The 19,326-nt window shown below is 40.2% G+C and overlaps 1 protein-coding gene across 2 annotated transcripts; it reads right to left on the bottom strand.

Moving 5' to 3' along the window:
• Nucleotides 1–1,490: 1,490 nt before the first annotated feature.
• On the bottom strand, nucleotides 1,491–17,828 carry HROB (homologous recombination factor with OB-fold). 2 transcript variants are annotated; one of them, XM_075177266.1, is made up of 11 exons: nucleotides 17,726–17,828; nucleotides 16,700–16,753; nucleotides 15,369–16,262; nucleotides 12,105–12,188; nucleotides 11,759–11,899; nucleotides 11,562–11,670; nucleotides 11,301–11,386; nucleotides 3,233–3,334; nucleotides 2,151–2,590; nucleotides 2,032–2,114; nucleotides 1,491–1,881 (listed from the first exon to the last, which is right to left on the bottom strand). In XM_075177266.1, the coding sequence occupies exons 1-11, from the start codon at nucleotides 17,726–17,728 to the stop codon at nucleotides 1,832–1,834; spliced, it is 2,046 nt and encodes a 681-aa protein (XP_075033367.1). In that variant the 5' UTR covers nucleotides 17,729–17,828; the 3' UTR covers nucleotides 1,491–1,831. The 2 variants fall into 2 exon arrangements, with proteins under 2 accessions (XP_075033367.1, XP_075033366.1); XM_075177265.1 differs by having other exon boundaries at nucleotides 2,032–2,590.
• Nucleotides 17,829–19,326: the final 1,498 nt, after the last annotated feature.

The following is a 19,326-nucleotide window of genomic DNA, read 5'->3' as shown; positions in this document are numbered from 1 at the left end:
ACCAGGTCGTCAGTACCTTGATATCTGGAAGATTCTTCTGGGTGACCTTTTATGACCTGTGCAGAATCAGAGTATTCTATCAGCTCAACCTCCTCTTCTGAAGATCTCTCCGAATCAGAGAGGGACAGAAGGGGGTTAGTTGATCAGTGTTGCTTACTTTTGGGTAAGGGTTTTGACGCATCCAAGAAACGGTTTAACCGATCCAAGTCCTCTAACTAGGGAAGCCGACCAAGCTGGTTTTCCTGTAGGAGGGTCTTATGGGGTGAGGACAGATAGAGTCCCAGCCTATCCCAAGTCCATGGACTCAGCAGTCCCCGTAGTCCTGCCTGTTGCGAGGGGGTCAATTGCTACGGAGGAAGAAGGAAGAACCGCAGCAACTGCTGAAATCTCTGCTGGTTTAGAGAGCAGGTTTACTAATGTCTCAACCCCGTGTTGGGGCATTTGCCCATGTTGGTGTTTCCGCTAGTGGCGGTGCGCTAACCCGAGCCTGCATAGCTAGGGTACCCCCACTGCAGTCAGAACCAAGCGCCCCCGGGTCCTGTAGTCTAATTGGTTACTTATCTTTACACTTGGAACACATAATATTTTACCCAAGGTGCCTTCACCTTTTTTAGGGGAACAGTATAACTGTAATAGAATGGAATACAGGCAATCACTCACAAGTAAACAGAGATACTAACTAGTCTATGACAGAGTTAAAAATTTGTATCCTTGTTAAGATTATGTGTTATGAAATTAGGATTCTATATTTTAATAAAAATGCTATTGCAACAACAATTTTGTTTCAATATACCCCTATCTATGTTATAAAGAGTATATAAGAAAAAGTGGTACTTAGCCTTCCAGTCAGGCTAAGATGTCTTTGGAGCAGGAGAGGTCTGTCCGCAGCTGTGTCCTGAGAAATGGCTGCTGCTCTTTTTCCCAGGCAGTTGTTTTGCGCCCTGGAACAGTTCAACTGCTTCAGCCTGAGGGACTGTCTTCTTAATACCCTCCGTGCTGCGCCTGTTCCCACCCCTCCTGATATTTTCTGCTGACAAAAGGTGATATGCTGCATCTATAAAATGCAGCAGTCGCTTTTAAATAGATTCCTGGTGCCATTTTTGTTGGTGGACAAGTGCCCCCCTTCTTTGCTGAGGAGGGGCTTGGTACATTCCAAAATGTCGGCCCCGGGCGTTCCGATTACCAGCGCTCTTTGCCGGTTTTGGCAGCACCGGTATAGCGGTCCTGTATCAGCGCGGCAGCGGCTATAAGCAGGACCACCTGCTATACCCCAGTGTCTCGCAGTGTCCCTCAATAGGGCGACAGTGAAACAAAGATTTATCTAATGAGCTTTTCATTACTAGGAGTAAGCAGGTTACATCCACTTTCGCTGCAAACTTTCACCATTAGCATAGAAAAGGATTCTTTATCCTGAGGTTTGTCAGACTGATGAATTCCTTATCAAGGGAGATGGTGCTAGCCAATTATTAACAAGTAGCTAACAATTGTAGTTTGAATGAGGCACATATTTATTGTTTTTGTTGGAAAATAAAATTACATATTATTCTAAAAATGGTGAAGGCAAAACCTGATCTTGGAACAGATGCAGTGTGAGGTTAATCAAAATCTTTCAAACTATTTCTATATTTTGAGTGGAAAAGTACTTTTTCTTCAGCTGTTCTTCTATATATCTCACTTGGTGTTATTTCAAAATTCAGCTATATTCAAGCTTTATATATTTATTTACTAGTACTTGGTGACTACAGAGATGCGTAGAAGCGTCACTGTCAAAACTGTAAAATTAATAATGCACACTGAGTGAAAATCAAGTCTTTAGTGCAAAATCTCCATCTCAGTGGTCAGGGTCCTCTGGAAGGTCACGTAACAGACAGTCAAGGTCATCTGCAGAGAAAGAGAACAATTAGTTTTGTAAATAGAGATCTTAAAATATTAACAGAAAATCAGCAGACAAGGCAATATTAGGTGCAGTTTGGGGGAAATGGTTGTTTGAGACACAGTGTTGATGGAAAAATCCATTGTTCGTTCACTCACCCATATCCCAGTCTCCAGCTGCTGCTGGATAGGAGATTTGTGGTTGTGGTATGCTTGACGACGGGCAATATGTTGCTGGTTGTGCTGTGCTTGATGATGGATGAGATGCTGCTGGTTGGTGGATCCTTGGCTGTGCTGTGCTTGATGATGGATGAAATGCTGCTGGTTGTTGGATCATTGGCTGTGCTGTGCTTGATAATGGATGAAATGCTGCTGGTTGTTGGATCATTGGTTGTGCTGTGCTTGATAATGGATGAAATGCTGCTGGTTGGTGGATCCTTGGTTGTGCTGTGCTTGATGATGGATGAAATGCTGCTGGTTGGTGGATCCTTGGCTGTGCTGTGCTTGATGATGGATGAGATGCTGCCGATTGGTGCATCCTTGGCTGTGCTGTGCTTGATGATGGATGAGATGCTGCTGGTTGGTGGATTCTCAGCTGTGCTGTGCTGGATGATGGATGAGATGCTGCTGGCTGGAAGGCACTGGGTGAGAGGTGATCGGCTGATTGGGCTTGATTGCTGTTTACATCTAACTCCACATGTGACAATGACACAGGTACCTGCATTGGACAAAGGTTTTAATTAAACTCAAATTAGTACAACTAACTAATGACAACATGATTAATCTCCATTTACTGACTACAAAAATATAAGTATATTATATCTAATTGTATTTTTTTAGTATAATTTTTCTGCTCACTATATTCTATATCATTTACCAATTGATAATAAACCAAATTATTAGTCATTTTCTGCATTTAAACAATAAAAAACGACATGTATTAATGCAGTTTTAAAAGACATCTATTGGCCTAAACCAGGATCCAGGCATTAGTGTAGACTTTATAGTGGCTGTCATGAAATTAATAAAACCCAAATGTACTCCATAATTTTAGTGGTGAATGCAGCTCAGACTATAGGCACATGAAAAGTGCATGTGTGTATGAGCCATTACACAAAGAATCTATGCAATTTATGTTTTATACGTGTCCTAGAGTATTAAAGTCCTATTAATGCTCACTGAAAAAGGTAATATTTAATGTAGATTTGGACTCTGAGATGAGTAGATTTATCTACACCTGTGATTTGTTTGATCTAGCATCTAGCAATATTAACAAATGCAGAAGACAAAATAAATAAAAGTGAAATGGAGAACAACAAAGACGTGCCATTTATCCACTCCCTTTTATTTTATTTCTTACCCTGGATGTCCCACCTTCCTCTACAAGGGGATAGATTTTTACTATGTTGCTTGGCGTCACATTGAGATAATGGTTGCGATGAGATGGCGAAAAAACCCCAACCTGTTAATTGAAGCAGAAATAAACGTACAAGTTATACATGTATAATGTAAGGTTTATGGCTTTAACAAGGGTCTATTATTATTATTAATCAATAATACATACCCAACTTTAGGATATAAGAGTATTAAAGGGACTTTGTCTGTGACCATATAAAGGCACACTCTTACAGTCTGAGGGGATTTGTTCTTATTTTTGACAGTTCATACTACACAGGCTATCCACTCAGTCCCATAAATGAGTAAGACAACAACAGCAACAAACAAAAAATAGTCACCAAGGCAATCGCAGGAAAAAAATCAAAACAAGATAAAATGGGTGGGAAAGGATGGTGCCCTTTAATGAATTACAAGAGAAATGGATTTAACTGCAAGTTAAAAAAAAATAAATCCTGTTTTCTCATGCGTTAGAGCAGGGTTGTCCAACCCGCGGCCCAGCACGCCTGTAAATGTGGCCCAGAAGGAGTTTTGGTTGTGACAAGGGTGCAGCGCTGTTAATGGAAAAAAAAAATCCTGCAAAGAAAAGAAAATACCTTGCGGTCACGTCAGCTGGTACTCTGGCTCCCTCCCTTGTCTCCCCCTCCGTGCGGTGCTCGCAGTGAATGTTGGGCGTGATGTCATCACGCCCAACATCCATTGCGGAGCGCAGCACAGAGGAGTCACCCGCGCGAGAAGAACAATCAGCAGCACAGAATTGGAGAAAAGAAGAGAAGAGGACAGGAGAACAAGCCGATTAAAAGGTAAGTTAAGGGGGATTTTTTTTATTATTTCAAGGGACGCTGACCAGTGAATAGAAGTCACCTGGTCCTGGAGCATCATGGACCTTATCTCCCTGCTACATGCTTCTACTTTTAATACTAATGGGGCATTATATATTATTCTCTTTGGCCCATTATAAGTGATTATCCCTTAACTAACATAGTGGTGTAATTAGAAAAACAGGTCACAATTTGGGGTCACAGTGGTGTATATGTCAGGTACCGCAGGCCTGGTCAGGGCACTCTGATATACAATGCCTGGCTTAAATGCACTTTATTGATATTGCATCGAAACAATACAAAAATTGATTATAGTATAATAACTAGAGAGGATTTTTTGAACAGGGCGATTGAAAGGTAAGTATAGGGGGATTTGAAAAAAAAGTGATATATATATATATATATATATATATATATATATATATATATATATATATATATATATATATAAATAATCACTTTTTTTCTTATATATATATATATATGTTAACCATGTTTTCTATGGTTTTTTTGGATGATCAGCTATCGTTATTGTTAGTGTATCTTATGTGCGGCCCAAACCAACTCGTTGTCTTCCAATGTGGCCCAGGGAAGCTAAAAGGTTGGACACCCCTGAGTTAGAGTATGGCGAACAGTTGCTATAAAAGGAATTCACCCCCTTGGACCCATTTACATGTTGTTGTGTTCCATCATGGCTCCATGTTGTATAATGCAAAATGAATTGTAAACAAAACACTGAAAAGCGATTGCATTAGTATTTACCAAACTGCAATATCCATGCTAGATTTCCTCTAAAATAGCCTACTTTCTTTACCAGTCACATTAATAGTTTATTGTGTGAGTGTGTCTCTATATTAGGGAATTTAGACTAAGCTCCAATGGGGCAGGGACTGATGTGTACGAGTTATCTGTACAGCGCTGCGGAATTAGTGGCGCTATATAAATAAATGATGACGATGATGATATTGGAGTCCACATGTGTGCGGCTTAGGTGTGTCTAATGATTACAGCATAAATACATCTGTCTCGGTGACCTCTCACAGGTAGTTAATGCATTTCCAACCAAAAACTTCAAAATTAAGACAAAAGAACATTATAAGCGGATTCGGGATAAGGCCCTCCAAGGCATTGAATATACCCCAAAGCACAGTAAAGTCCATCATACAAAAAAGAAGAAAATATGGAATAATTGTGAATAGGCATAGAACAGGCCATCCTCCAAAACTGAGTATCTGGTCAAGAACAGGTGTAGTAAGCTGTAGTAAGGGAGGCCAACAAGAGACCAATGTCAACTCAAAAGGCGCTACAGTCTTCCACGACAGAGATGGGAGTAAAATGTGCATCGGACAACAACAGCATGCACGCTCCATAAAACCGGGTTGTATGGGGAGACAAGAAGAAAGCCATTGTTGAAACAAATTCACATCAAAGCCCAGCTACTGTTTTCTCAATGGCATGTGTTAAACATGATCATGTGCAGGGTCTGATGAGACAAAAATGTAATTTTTCAGCTTCAATGCTAAACGCTATGCTTGGCGCCAACAAAATAGAGGGGAAATGGACGGAGCAAAGTACAGGGAAATCCTTGAGGAAAAACCTGCTGCAATCTACAAGAGCACTAGGACTTGGAAGAAGATTTAACTTCTAAGGCCATCAGTTACATCTGTGGGGACCTTGTGGAGAGATGTCAGAATTCTGATGTGGAACAGACATAATGGTTTATTCTTGTTTAAGGGTAAATTGGCTGTGCAACTAGGACAACTAAAATAAAGTAACCAAAGCAAGGGTCGTAAATGTTGCCTAGCAGGATTGGAGGGATGAGGATGATACAATGACACATATGCACACATAGGAATGTCACACCTGGAGAGTATGCAGGTGGAGCGGAGAAGGCAAACCCTCAGGAAAAAGTGTGTAATCCAATTTGAATGTGAAGTTCAGGTGAACGCAGGCCAAAGAAAGTAGAGTCTGTCCCCTAGGAATCAGTGTAAAGGCTGGAAACTAATACTGAAGTAAACGATACCCTAAAGTGAGCAGTAACGCTGAATAAGGCCGCAAGGAGCTTTATAAGGGCGGGAAGTTGTAAACTCACTCACCCAATGTTATAACTCTGTCTGTTTGTACCTAGCAGCAGTGCCTCATACCACCAGAGGTGCTGCTGTTCTGTTCCTGAACTCTTCTACGTGCCTGAAGGAGTTAATCGCCTTGCATTATGCCCGATTAGAACTGCACCTGTTGCACTGCTTTAAGCACCTGCCTCTAGCTGTGCTCTGTGCAGTTCATCCATTTGTTCCTGGCTGCTGCTAACCTGCTCCTGTGCTATTTGGTATATACCTGCTGGACTGAACTTCTGTGTATGACCCCTGCCTGTACTTTGGACCTTGCCTGCGACCCCGAATCATTTGCCTGTACCTTGGACCACGCTATTTTGCCTGTTGCCTTGACCTTTTGGACAGACTTCTGGACCTCGCTAATTTGCTTGATCTCTACCTGGCTATTTGGATTTGTTTGTCTGGTCACTGCTTTATCCCTGGACTCTGTCTGCTTTCCTGGACAGCCTTGTGCCTTCTGGACTGGGGTAAAACTTATAATACCTGTTCCTGCCATTTTACTATACAGTCTCCTTAGGAACCTGTTCTTATCAGTGGATCTGAGTATTCTTTGTTTGTGTATTTACCTGAATAAAGACACTTTGCTTTACACTTCTGTTGCTCTTCGTGAATACACTGGGATTCATAACACCCAAGTCTACTACAAGAATTAGGATGGGGAAGGGGTTAAGGATTAATTTTGGATAAAACATACACATCCTGTCATTTTCTGTGGCAGCAGCCAAGTGAATGCAACCTATTCAGAAAATATGGCATTTTATCACGGTATCTTCAAGTTTTCGAAATAGGTGTCATCTTCAGAGTTGTGATTAGCTGAAGCAGTTACCTAGAAAATAGGCAGGGAAAAAAAAAAAGCTGGAACTATCTTTACGGTTAATTCCTTTTCCTCAAAGTACTCCATGGCAGCCTAACAAGAGAGAAATCTACCCACTGTAGAGAGGTCAATCAAAAAATGTCCTCAGACAATATATGTAATTCAGCTCCTTCCCTTCCCAAGCGGTCTCTGAAACATATGCAACAACATTGGTGGGAATTTTGGGCTGTCATGAAGTATTTTGAGGAAAAGGAGATTTAATTCAAGAAAGGTTCCTTTCACCAAAAAAAACGTATAATTCCCCAACTCTCCTAGCAGAGGTCACTGCCACTAGGAACACTATTTTTAAAAGTTATCCATCTCAAAGATACTTCTTGTAGTGGCCCAAACGAGATCATCTGTCTGTGTATTGAGAACTAAATTGAGGACCCATGAGGCCATAAAAGCTCTAAATGAGGGAAGGATCCTCTTTACTGCTTGAAAAAATGTGCAATCAGTTCTTCCGAAGCCAATTTGGTATTCAAAAGAAGTTAAAAGAACCAGATCTCTAACAAGCACAGATCTGGAAGATGGATACCCTGTCAGAGTAAGATTCTCCTGGAATATTTGAACATTCTTCTAGTGATGAATTGGGAGAAATTTAAACAACCTAGGTGTTTCTTTAGTCACTTGTACTTTGAGCGTGGTTAAAGGCAGACCTTTAAGTCCATCCTGCAAGAAGTCGAAGATGTGCGAAATAGTCGCTGAAGTTGGATTCACACCAAGCTATAAACCTTTTCCATATCCTATAGTAAACTATAGAAAAAACTTTTTTTTCTTACTTAGAAGAGTATACTGATCACAGATTCTGAGACTTCTTTATCCCTGGAGAAACTTCCACTCAACCTCCAAGCCATTAAAGCTAAATGGTTTAAATGTTGATGCAAGACTGGACCCTGGTTTAGCAAGAGGTAGATGTCATGGCTTTTCTCTGAGCATTTCAAATTCTATTGGAAACTACGGACATCATGGTCAAACTAGGAGAACAGCTACTGCTTTCTCCTTCCTAAGTTTTTGATGAAGATGGAGGAAAGAAGTACGCTCATTGAAACATCCATTGAACTGCTAAAGAATCTATTTCTTCTGTTCCTTGAACTCTGTGTCAAGAAAGAAATCTGGGTACTTCAGCATTCAGATTAGTCACCATTATGTTAAATTGTGGAAGTCCGAATTTGTTTATTAGGGACTAGAAAACTTCCTGGTTTAGACTCCACTCGCCAGGATGGATCTGTCTGCGACTAAGGTAATTCCCTAGCATGTTTTGCTTGCCTGCTACATGTAATGTTGACAGTGCTTTTACAGTCTTTTCTGACCAAAGCATGAGTTTCTCCATTTCCAACACAACTGTTCTGCTTTTGGTTCCTCCATGACTATTTATGAAGGCCACTACGGTCTAGAAACATAACTTGTTATGCCGGAACAAAATGGCTCTTCATGTTGTTCATAAACCAACCATGCTCCTGCAGGAAAGTTAGCACCTGACTATTCTCTGAATCATCCACTACAAGGATATTGTGCAGAAGGCAGACTGATGAATCGAAAATGGTGTTCCATTATCCAAAATTGGAGGAGTTTTCGGTGTGTTGTCACAGCAACATGAAAGGAGACATCCTGAAGGTCTTCCAAGATGGCCTTGATAAGAGCAGTCACTGATTCCATACAAAAATGTCTGGCATGTACAAACTCAGTCTCCACCAAACCAAAAATATGCAAAAGGCCCCTGAAATTTTCTGGACAAGGAACGATCTGGAACAAAAGCCCCTGCCTTCTTGCTCTAGGGGAACCCTAATAAATTGCCATGATCCTCATTAAATCTTGCACTCTCTCTGTCTTGCTTGGATTTTTAGAGCAGACAAAGAAGTTTCCCTTGGGAAATTGATTGAAATCTCTTCTGTAGCCATTCTTTATCATGTCCAATACCCATCGATTTGTAATAGAGTGGTTTCAAACGTCTGAAAAATGTGAAATTCTGCCTCCCATGGATGTTATTATGGACTGTCATTGCCGAGATATTTTATTTGCTTTGCAATCCTTGGGTTTGAATGGCTGAAAGGACTGTCTAGCTACAGTAGGGAAATCTGGTATATTGCCTTCTGTGTCATTAACTCAGTGCTTTTTTAAACGGTTGACGAGATGAGGAATTTGATTTCTCACCAGATTATGTATGTATCATGGTATCTGTCTTTCCAAAAAGAAGAGCTCCTTCAAAAAGTAAGGTTATTCAGACTGTTCTTTGATTGGGCTACACAAGGATGCAACCAGAGAGCCAGTCTCCTTTCTACTGCTGCTGATACCATAGATCTTGCAGAAAAGACAATAGTGTCTAAGGAGGCCTCACATGGAAATCCTGCCTTTTTGCATAATTTCAACACTTTTCAGTAAACTTTGTCAGTTCACCTTTCCCTGGACATTTGGAGGTTTTCACCCCATAATCGTAATGCCCTGACTACAGATGCTATAGCATCTCCTGACTTTAATGTGGAGCCGGTTGAAACATTAATCTTTTTCAAAGAGCTCTCTGCTTTCCTGTCCATGGGATCACTTAATGGGCCACCGTCTTGCAGTGCAATTGTTGTTCTAGTAGATATGATGCCTTTACTCTTGGGATTGAGCTCTAATTTTGAGCTTCCTCATCTCCAAACACTCCCTGAAAACACTGCCTTCCCTTTTTTTTGTCCCCTCTTCCTGTGCCTCTCACTTATATGAAGTATACCATTTGATTTCTAGATTCCCCTTTACACTGACTCACCCCTATGTGTCCTCTGTTTGTCTGCCCTTTCCCTTCTAGTTTGTAAGCTCTCAGGAGCAGAGCCTCTTCCCTCCTGTCCTCCTCTTTTCAGTACCTATGCTTTCTGTACGCTACTTTTGTTTTGCACCTCCTTCCTGGGCTCTCTGCTCCTGGTCTCCACACCACCCTTGTCTTCACAACTCAATCATTGGCTCTGATCCTATTAGCTGTGACAACGGTCACGAGCAAAAGTTTCAGCTTTCGCTAAATATACTCCCTTGCATCTCACTGCCCTGTATTCATAGTGGTGTCGTGATCTGTAATGCTATGTGATTATTTTATTTCCTGTAATGCTGTGAACCGTTTTGTTCAATGCTCTCTGTACAGAGCTGCAGATCCTTTGTGGCGTCGCACAAACAGTGTAATAAGTCTTAATAATAATAATAATAATAATAAGTCTCTTAGCATTAGACTGATTGGGTCCATTATTTACAAATTAATTATTTCAAAACTTAGTGTACAGGAAAAATCCTACCTTGACCAACGTGCTTTACAAGTAGAGAGCTACGTTTCACTCATTCCCATAGATTTATATATTTGCTTGAGCAAATTTTCCACATTATCAAGACTAAAGAAACACCTAGGTTGTTTAAATTTCTCCCAATTCATCACTAGAAGAATGTTCTAATATTCCAGGAGAATACTACTCTGACAGAGTATCCATCTTCCAGATCTATGCTCGTTAGAGATCTGGTTCTTTTAACTTCTTGCATTGCATAAATATCCTCTTTCATAACAAATTGCTCTTTCATCCATGCAACAAGCTCCTTAAATACTTCAGGGGCCTCATGTTTCCTTTTGGTTTGAGAACTACAAAACAACACTCCTCCAGAATGTGCAGTAAATGGCTTATCTCAAGCTGCAAGTCCTGTGTTGTTGTGTTTTATTTTCTTTCTTGCTTTCCCCACAGGCTCTACAAAAGTGCTGCATGGGAACACTATTACTAACTAAATGTACAATAAAGCACAAAACACCCTAAATTAGTGGTTTACCTGAATTAGGTGTTCTGGGACTGAGGCTCAAGCTCCAACATGCAGACTAACCAGAGGCTGCTGAACACTGTTTCAGAAACTATACAGCACTTGCACCCGAACAAGGAAAGCTTACGTAGCTGTTCAGAGTTCCTTTTGCAGCTTCCAATCCATTTCTTGTTGCATAGCAATGACTTGGTGCATGCATATGCAGACAGCGCTATTGGCATGCAGTAGTGGAGGTTTCTGGGACGCTAAACTGACCCTTCAGCTTACCCCACAAGTGGTGCGTCAGTATAATCTATACCAGGTAAGCCCTGCACTACAGAACATAACAAACAACTATCTGACCTACCTAGCGGCAGGGAAAGACGGAGGAAGGGGAGAAAAACCAGACCCCATTTATATGTAATGCGTAATTCCTTTTATTTTTCAGTAGGCCAAACAGAAACAGGTCCTGTATAGACAGATAAACACAATTGATGGTACCTGCTGAAGGAGGAGGACATTACCAATCTTCAACTCACTCTCTCGCTCTTCTAATAACACATGATGAACGGTGCCTTGAATATCACCTAAAGAGGACAGAGCTATTACTATTTTATTTAGAATGACTGGAATACTCAAGGCATAGTACAATGAAGGTAAGGATATAGAATCTGTGTAAGAGGCAAGCACCAAGTCTAGGTGGGCACTGTATGAACAGACAGCCATTGGGTGTAAAACGGGGAAGGCAGTGCACCACTTTACCTGTTGGGTCTCTGAATACCGCGCTAGCATCTCCATTAGCTGGCGTCAGGCTCTTGAGAGCCACGGCCATTCGCGGGACTTTGTTCCTTGGAAGTTGCTTTAGAGCTGCCTGTAAATATTGAAGGACAGAAGGTGACAAGACATAATTAACCTTGTCTTAAGACATATTGTATAGGAGACACTACTGCTATTTTTACCTTGCGTAGAACCATGACCACACTGTATGTCCTCAGGAAGCAGGTGGGGTCATTTTCATCCAATGACAAATCTGCTTTCATAGTGGCCCAGGGACCTCTAATAAACTCTTCTGCCATTGGCTGCTGGGAGGACATTCCTTCCTACAAATAAAATAGTCTAATTCATTGAGGCCTGTGCCTAACTATTAGAAGGTTCTAACAGTGGGCAATTAAAAATGGAGTGAAGAATGGCCTGTGGATAGTTATAGAGAGACAAGAATATGAGAAGGAAGACAAGACTGGGAGGTTGAACACAGCAAAAATACACAAGCAGGGAAATTCCATGGTCTCTGAAAAAGAAATGTACCTTACTGAAGATCTTAGCTCGTGCCCCGTGATTTGGTGTGTGAGGATTGGACACCAGAATTTCATCCAGCCCTCTGCCACTGCTCTAGAAACAGATATAAACCAGAAATGTTTTAGTCACAACAAAATACTGCCTTTCTGAATGCCATCCAGTCATAAAACAAGAAGTTGTATTCCTGTCTGTATACCATTTACCAGCAGGTGGCAGAGTAGGTCACATTATCATAGTTTACTTTCCATGTCCCATAACATGCTGTCTGCCTCTTCACAGAGAGTCTGTATTCTGAATCCAATAGCTCTGTTTCATTTGTCACTATAAATATGCAGGCAGTCCAGATGTTTAAGCTTTCACTGTGTGAACATTGATCAATGAAATGAATTGTAACTAGAACAACTGGAGAAAAAAAAACTTCTTTTACAGGCCATGTAATTATTGTTAGTCTGTCTGAATAACTTTACAAAAACGTGGCTGTATAAAATACACACCAGAATTAATTCAAAAGTCCTTACTTCATCTTAAAAAATGTTTGAAGTTTTTTTGGTCATCATAGAAGTTGCTCCCCAATCTATAGTATATGTTATTATATCAAAAGAAAGATGAAGGAGTTTATCTTTTAATTCAAGGCTTCCATGGGAAAGAAAAATATTTAATATTACATAGTCCTAATATACAAATACTTTATTACAATCTGGTGAAATGTTAAACAAATAATGTAGATTTTCTTGTTAATATTTTGTATTATAACTTATAATAAAAATAAATAAATAATGTGATAATTGTGTAAAAAAGATAAAAATAAAATGAAAAAAAATTAAAAGACGCATTACAGTGATTTACTATGTCAGGGGTTTTCCTTTATATATGGTCTTTAAGAAAAGTTTCTTTAAATCAATATTTGTTTATTTCTTTTTTTAACATTCAATCCCCATCTTTGTTGTAATATGTGGGTTTTAAACGCAGTTACATCATACATTTTTCAAGCATTGTATGTTCTAACACATACTATGGCTGTTTGTTGTAGTGTAGCCATTTCATATAATTGCTGCAGATTGTATTTAACTTGTTTCATATAATGTTGGCCCATGATAAAGTGGAACCATATATCTTATAATAGCAATGCATTATGCAGTATATAATGTATTGATCCTTGCCAGCTGACAATCGGAATTTATTGAAACACAACGTGTGTCAGTCATCAAATTTCTCTTTTATATTGCAATACTGAAGATATTCTTGTTACTATAGCAAAGATTCACTCTTCACAAACTGATCCTTGTCAACTGAAATTTGGGAATTAAGTGCACCTGCAGTGTATTACATGCATGACAGTGTATAGTAACTTCAAATTGCTTAGCTCAAAATATTCTGGTGTCTACAACATGTTATCTTTCAATCAATACAAGCAGATAGTCCAAACTTGTCTCGCCTGCACTGCACTGAAAATCACGTGAGTATCTCTAAGTTTTAACACGATCTGATAGGCAGTTTGACGAAGGTCTAGCTGCACTGCAATTAAATACTTTTTACTATTCTTGTGTTCCTAAACATTATTCCTTAATCCTGATCGACACACTGCCGACGCATAAAATTAAAATGAATAGGCTATTAATATTACTCAGCAAGTGCATTCTATTGTGCACTGCCCTTAGTTCAAGATAGGACCACCCATGTTAACATCGCAACGATGTCAGACCACCGTATGTTTCACTGATATGCTTCTTCCACGATATAAACCTCTATAAATTCTATCAACCAATTTATAAATGTAATAAACCAAATTCTGATAGACTGAATTCTTCTACCATAAACAGATAACTTATGAAACACATGACCCAAAGGTCCCATTTGCTCTGTACTTGAAATGTAAAAACAAGCTCCCAAATTGTCTGTAGGGTTATAGTCATAGTAGGGAACCTCTGACACTCAAAAGCTGTAGAACTACAATTCTTATAACGATGATGCCTACCCTCTTGGTTACACTAACAATGCATGTTATGCAGCCAGTTGCATGCTCTTGCTAAACACGCAGGTTTCTTTTGCGCGCAAGTTTATCGGTTTGTTAATGTCTTCCTGCAACTTCATTGCAAATCTATTTGCATATTGTCCCATGTTGAAATAGCTCAAGCTCTATATTTTATATCACCATAGGGTAGGGATAGGTTAAATAATGTAAAATGTTGTGCCAGTCACACAGGAGGCTGCCCACTGTGCGCTCCACCTGAGCTGCTGCCACTGCAACTTGAATAGCTGTAAAATATGGTTTACTGAACCCTATAGTGAATGTGCTGTCAGTAGAGAGAGCTTGGCTGACCAGGAACACAACTTATCAGTGTATATTCACAGAGCACTTATTAATGGCTTCAATAAACCATATTCTTTTACAGCCTTTCCAGCTACAGTTTAGGTGGAACGCACAGGAGGTACAACGCAAGTTCGACAGTGTACAAACCCTGAAAGAGAAACTCCAGCCATAGTTAAATTTGCAGTTTAATATCACCTCCATCCAACTACCAGAACACCGTGGCCCCCACAATTTACTGTTTAGAACACTACATTAAGTACAGGGAATTTTTTGACAACTGTAACCCTCATTAAATTATTTTCAGACAGGGAGTAACTGAAGACTTCCTAAGAGTGTCAGCTCTTGAAGTAAATCTTAGTGGTTGTAGAACTTTGGGTTTAATAAAGAGATATCATTTTGGGGAAATCTTAGTCCTTTTTAGACAGACTTGGTGATATTGTCTTGATTAACCCTTTCCACATCCACGTCACATAGGCCCAGATGGGTTGTCATGTACATGTATGGACACCTTCCTTGTCTCCTTTAAAAGATCCTGCTGATTTTACTGAATCCTACATTATCTTGTCCACCCCTTATGTATAAAAAAAAATAAAAAAAAGTTTTTTTCTAATTAAATTCCAAAAGCTTGATTATATTTAATTTTACACAACGAATGGAAGACATGTAAGGGGATGATAGTTTTCCATTAAAGTGGACCTGTCGCATACACACAGTGGAAGTAGCCATTCTGGAGCCTACCTGTATTCATATGAACACCTCATGTCTTAGTGATGTCTGTTCCTTGTGAATTAGTACAGGAGCTTGGGTTCAACCTACAAAATAGCTGCCTCCACACTGTGCATGCAATTTTAACAATCAAGGCAGGTATACAACTATCAAGCTGTGCATTTTAGATGTTGTGTCTACCTGGCTCCAGTCATACCATAGAGTTAACCCTGAGCCATAGACCTTAAAAATATCACCTGATCTGGCAGTAAGCCAGCTGGCCCAGGAAATCTCCTCTCTTTGGGTGATGGCGTCTCCCATGACATCTTTCTTGGAGTCTTATTAGCTGCTGTCATTAATTGTAAAAGGTGATTGGTTACAACTGGCGTCTGCAGAGTGCTGGGTGGGTGTGGGCGAGGAGACGACAGGGGAGTTCTTGGCAATGAGTGAGTTCTGTTGACTGGATTCTGCCATGTATTTGCTGTCCCTGATGCGCTGGCAGGAATATTGCCACGTGAATGAGTAGAAAGAGATGGGTAGGGGAGAGTTCCAACTCTCACAGGTGTAACAGGTTGTGTTTCAACAGTAGGCCTTAAGCAGGGCCTTTTGGCAGTGGGTTCTGATGAATGACAGGGTCCACTTCCCACATCACTTAGTTGGAAACTTGAGGCTGGAGGGGAGCTAGCATTACAATTGTAATACTGTGGCTGTGGGGGGATGCTCATTGAACACTGCCTGGTTTCCAGATCCTGGCAGAGGCTACTTCGAGATGGCCGCAATTGGAAGGAAGAGTTATTCGAGTCTGCGCTATTCTTTGCCGATGTCTGATTGGTTGGCCTCAACAGCAGCTGAGGTTTCGGAGCCTGGCATTGTCCTTCTGACACCTCTGCTTCCAACTCACTGAACACTGACAACAGTTCTTCATCATCAACATCCTGGACCAGAGAAGGAGCACTTGTTGCCTCTGTAGATTTCACATCTACCTGTACAATAGTTTCCAGCTGTGCTGGTGAGGGCTTTGTATCATGGGTGTAATTTCCTGGCTCCTCTGAGTCTTTAGTAGGGATTTTGGAGATAGGCCGGAGATGGGCAGTTGTGGGTTTAGGAAGGGGGAGACTGGGCTCTGTATCCTCCAGTACTGACAAAAAATCCTACAAAGGGAACAATTGCAAATGAGTTAACTGAATATGCATATTAAAGAATGATTCTACTCAGGATTCATGTAAAATCTGATTTCAAAATATGACTTACAGAGGTCCAGCAATCATGCTGTCCAGCTGGTCTCTAAATGTGTTTTGCATATGCCCACTGTTGTCATCTTGCTCCACTAGTAGCATAGTGTTGGACAACACATTGCCTATCTGAAAACTGACCAGATCGGCAGTAGCGAGGAGACTTTTCTCTCTCTCCTGCTGACCTGACCCTTTGCCAGACAGACAGTATGTTGACTACCAGCAGAAACATTGTTGACCCTTTCTTCCACAGTAAGAACAATTCATTGCTTTTAAAGGGCAAACCCTCCCTGCGTAAAGTCTTACAGGCAATAATTAGGACAATGACAATGGGCTAAACGAAATATTACACTTACCTCATCATCAAAGTCTTCTGATCCAGAGCAAAAGAGGTTGTGAAGACTTAAAGCCTAGGAAAAAAAATGTTTAACAAGTAAAAAAGGAAAGTATAGCATAAAAGGGTTGAAGAAAAAAACCTCAGGTGGTATGGGAAGACATAATAGGTAGTAAAATGAAGCAAACTGATGAGATGACATTCAAGTAGGGAAGATGCAACAAGGTAGGGTTGGGGGCCATGGCACAGTGGGACGTTTAGATGAGGGATGCCCAATCAACCATTTAAAATGGGAACTATGAAATATACATGTTATCTGGCAGCAGTGCAATTACTACAGATGCATGCACTTTGCTTTTGCAATGCTGCATGCAGACTTGCTAATCGGACACCATAACCAGCAGCAGTTCCCCCCTGTCTATTGCTATTGGAAAAATGTGACAGATGCACAAAAGTGTCATACTGTTAAAAAAAAAATCAGGTTCAAAGGTATACAGCATATACATTTTGTCTGCATCCATAGGTTTAAATGGAGGTAAAAGTTGTGAGAATGTTGGTCAATTCTGTAGGTACAAGGCAAAAACAAAAGGGCAACAGTTCTACAGCACAGGAAGAAGGGGACACTAGTGTGGAAGGGAAGAAAGAAGAGAGCAACAGTAAACACAAGTAGGTAGGGGGTACCAAAACTGCACTGGACCCAGATTGAACACTATTAAAATAAGGGTCTATGTTATGAGGTAGGCATATCACGAAAGAAAATTCCGATTAAGATAAGTGTATGAGTGTTAATAAATAGTATTAGCGGGAATGGCTGAAAGGGAGTTATATAAAAACACAGATACAGCATAAATGCAGAGTTAATATTACGGGCTCTCCAGCAGCTGTAGAAACTCAAGTTACACTGGTTCTTTTTTTTTTTTATACTGGTAATTTCCACAGCAGTTACAGAGCCACGGTGGTCTGCACAGGACCCTCACAAAGTGCAGATAGATGGAGTGACATATGTACTGGGTAGTATATACACAGATAGAAGAGAGTCAAAATTCACCATGTATCGAGAGGAGAAGATGCCACAGCATAAGCCATACAGCTCCGACACCACAATCTTCTAAAGGGAGACAGTTTGCGGGTGCACACTTCCGGCATTTGGAACGCACAGATCTCTCGCGGTGCAGTCATAACTCTGCAATCTGGCCCCGCCCGGTTACCCTAAAGTGCTACTTATGTCCTACCAGAAATATATATTACCACCAGAACTATAATACATGCAGATGTGTAGTGTAACAGTGGTCTTTCTCCATACCAGCCGCCCTGACTGCTTTTTCACAGTTTAATAATAGTTTACTTAGGCATACCTCGTTCTTTTCTAAATGCAGTAATCTGACTTGAATTAAAGGCTGTAAATGGTAATTTTATATTAATGCAGGCCACGTTATTGCAGTAGGAAAATGAATGGAAATGCAGAGCAGACTGTTAAGACCTTTTGAAAAGGAGTCAGGGTGACAGGTTAATTGCAAAAAATGCAAAATACACACTGGAGAGTAGTTTAAATGTAATGATGTATGCTGCTATCAGGATTCATAACAGTTTATTTGATTATGTATTTAACTTTAATTATTCACTTTTTTTTTTTTTCAATCAAAGCTAGGCCATTGTTTTTAGAAATTTTCTATGGACTTCACAGTATTTCTGGAGTAAGGCTAGCCCAATGGTAAGTACAATTTTATATTATATGTGAGTTAGGATTAACTCCTACATTGTAATATCTCCCTTAGGTTAACTGCTAAACTGTAGCTCAGTTGCTCCCACCTCAGGATCCTGAAGGTTAGAATTAGCAAACAGGTGTCCCAGCACATGCAGGTTTGATAACAGGAGGACAGATTCAGCAGGTGAAATGATGCACAGTTATCACTGATGGAAAGAATGGGCACCAGGTGATCTTAATTAGAGAAATACATGGCTAACAGGTTTCTAAAGTCTCTTATTTCCAAACTCTTGACTTTAGCTTTATAAATCCTTAACAGCATATAAAAAAAAAAAAAAAGCCTAGATGAGTTTAAGAATGTGATAGTCATGTCTAATGAGGTGAGTTGCAGGAAACACTTGAAAATTTGGGCGTTAGGTAAAAGACTTGTTGTAAAAGGAAGGGAATGAAAGTGTATGAGATGAGAGATGCAGAGGGGTTGAGTTGGATGATCCTTTGAGACATGGGAAATTGTTTAGGGTGGTGCCGCATTGTTAAAGGCTTTTGTATTTTAGTAGAAGTACTTTATATTGGATTCTGTAAAATACAAGTGCAACCAAGGTAGGGACTGACAACAGAGCAGAATGTTTTGCAAAAAAAATTATTCTAGCTTCTGCATTCAATAGACTGTAAGGATGAAAGTCTGACTAGATGAGATTGGATGTATATTTGTGAGGCAGTTTCCAGAGCATTTTGAATAAGGGTGGTAGATGGCAGTATATTTGACAAAGTCATGAGGCTTTTGTCATTCTACTTTGTGGAAGAGTTTTTGAAGGCTGTGTGTTTCTTTATTAAGTCTTGGCTGAAATTGTGGTGGACAGGGAAAGTTTAGCTGCAGCTAATTGATCTTGGGCTGTTGCTAGGGTACTATTAAGATGTGATACTGTCCAAACAGGAGTCTGTCA

Source organism: Mixophyes fleayi, chromosome 6, assembly GCF_038048845.1.
Source record: "Mixophyes fleayi isolate aMixFle1 chromosome 6, aMixFle1.hap1, whole genome shotgun sequence".
Taxonomy (NCBI): domain Eukaryota; kingdom Metazoa; phylum Chordata; class Amphibia; order Anura; family Limnodynastidae; genus Mixophyes; species Mixophyes fleayi.
Note: the sequence above shows the minus strand (reverse complement) of the source record. Positions and strands in the feature narration are given on the sequence as shown.

Excerpts from the sequence above, each read along its gene's own strand:
- HROB (XM_075177265.1), bottom strand. Across the intron at positions 11,671-11,758 it reads TGGTCATGGTTCTACGCAAG|GCAGCTCTAAAGCAACTTCC; the intron begins GTAAAAATAGCA and ends CAATATTTACAG. Across the intron at positions 2,591-3,232 it reads AGGAAGGTGGGACATCCAGG|GTACCTGTGTCATTGTCACA; the intron begins GTAAGAAATAAA and ends TGTCCAATGCAG.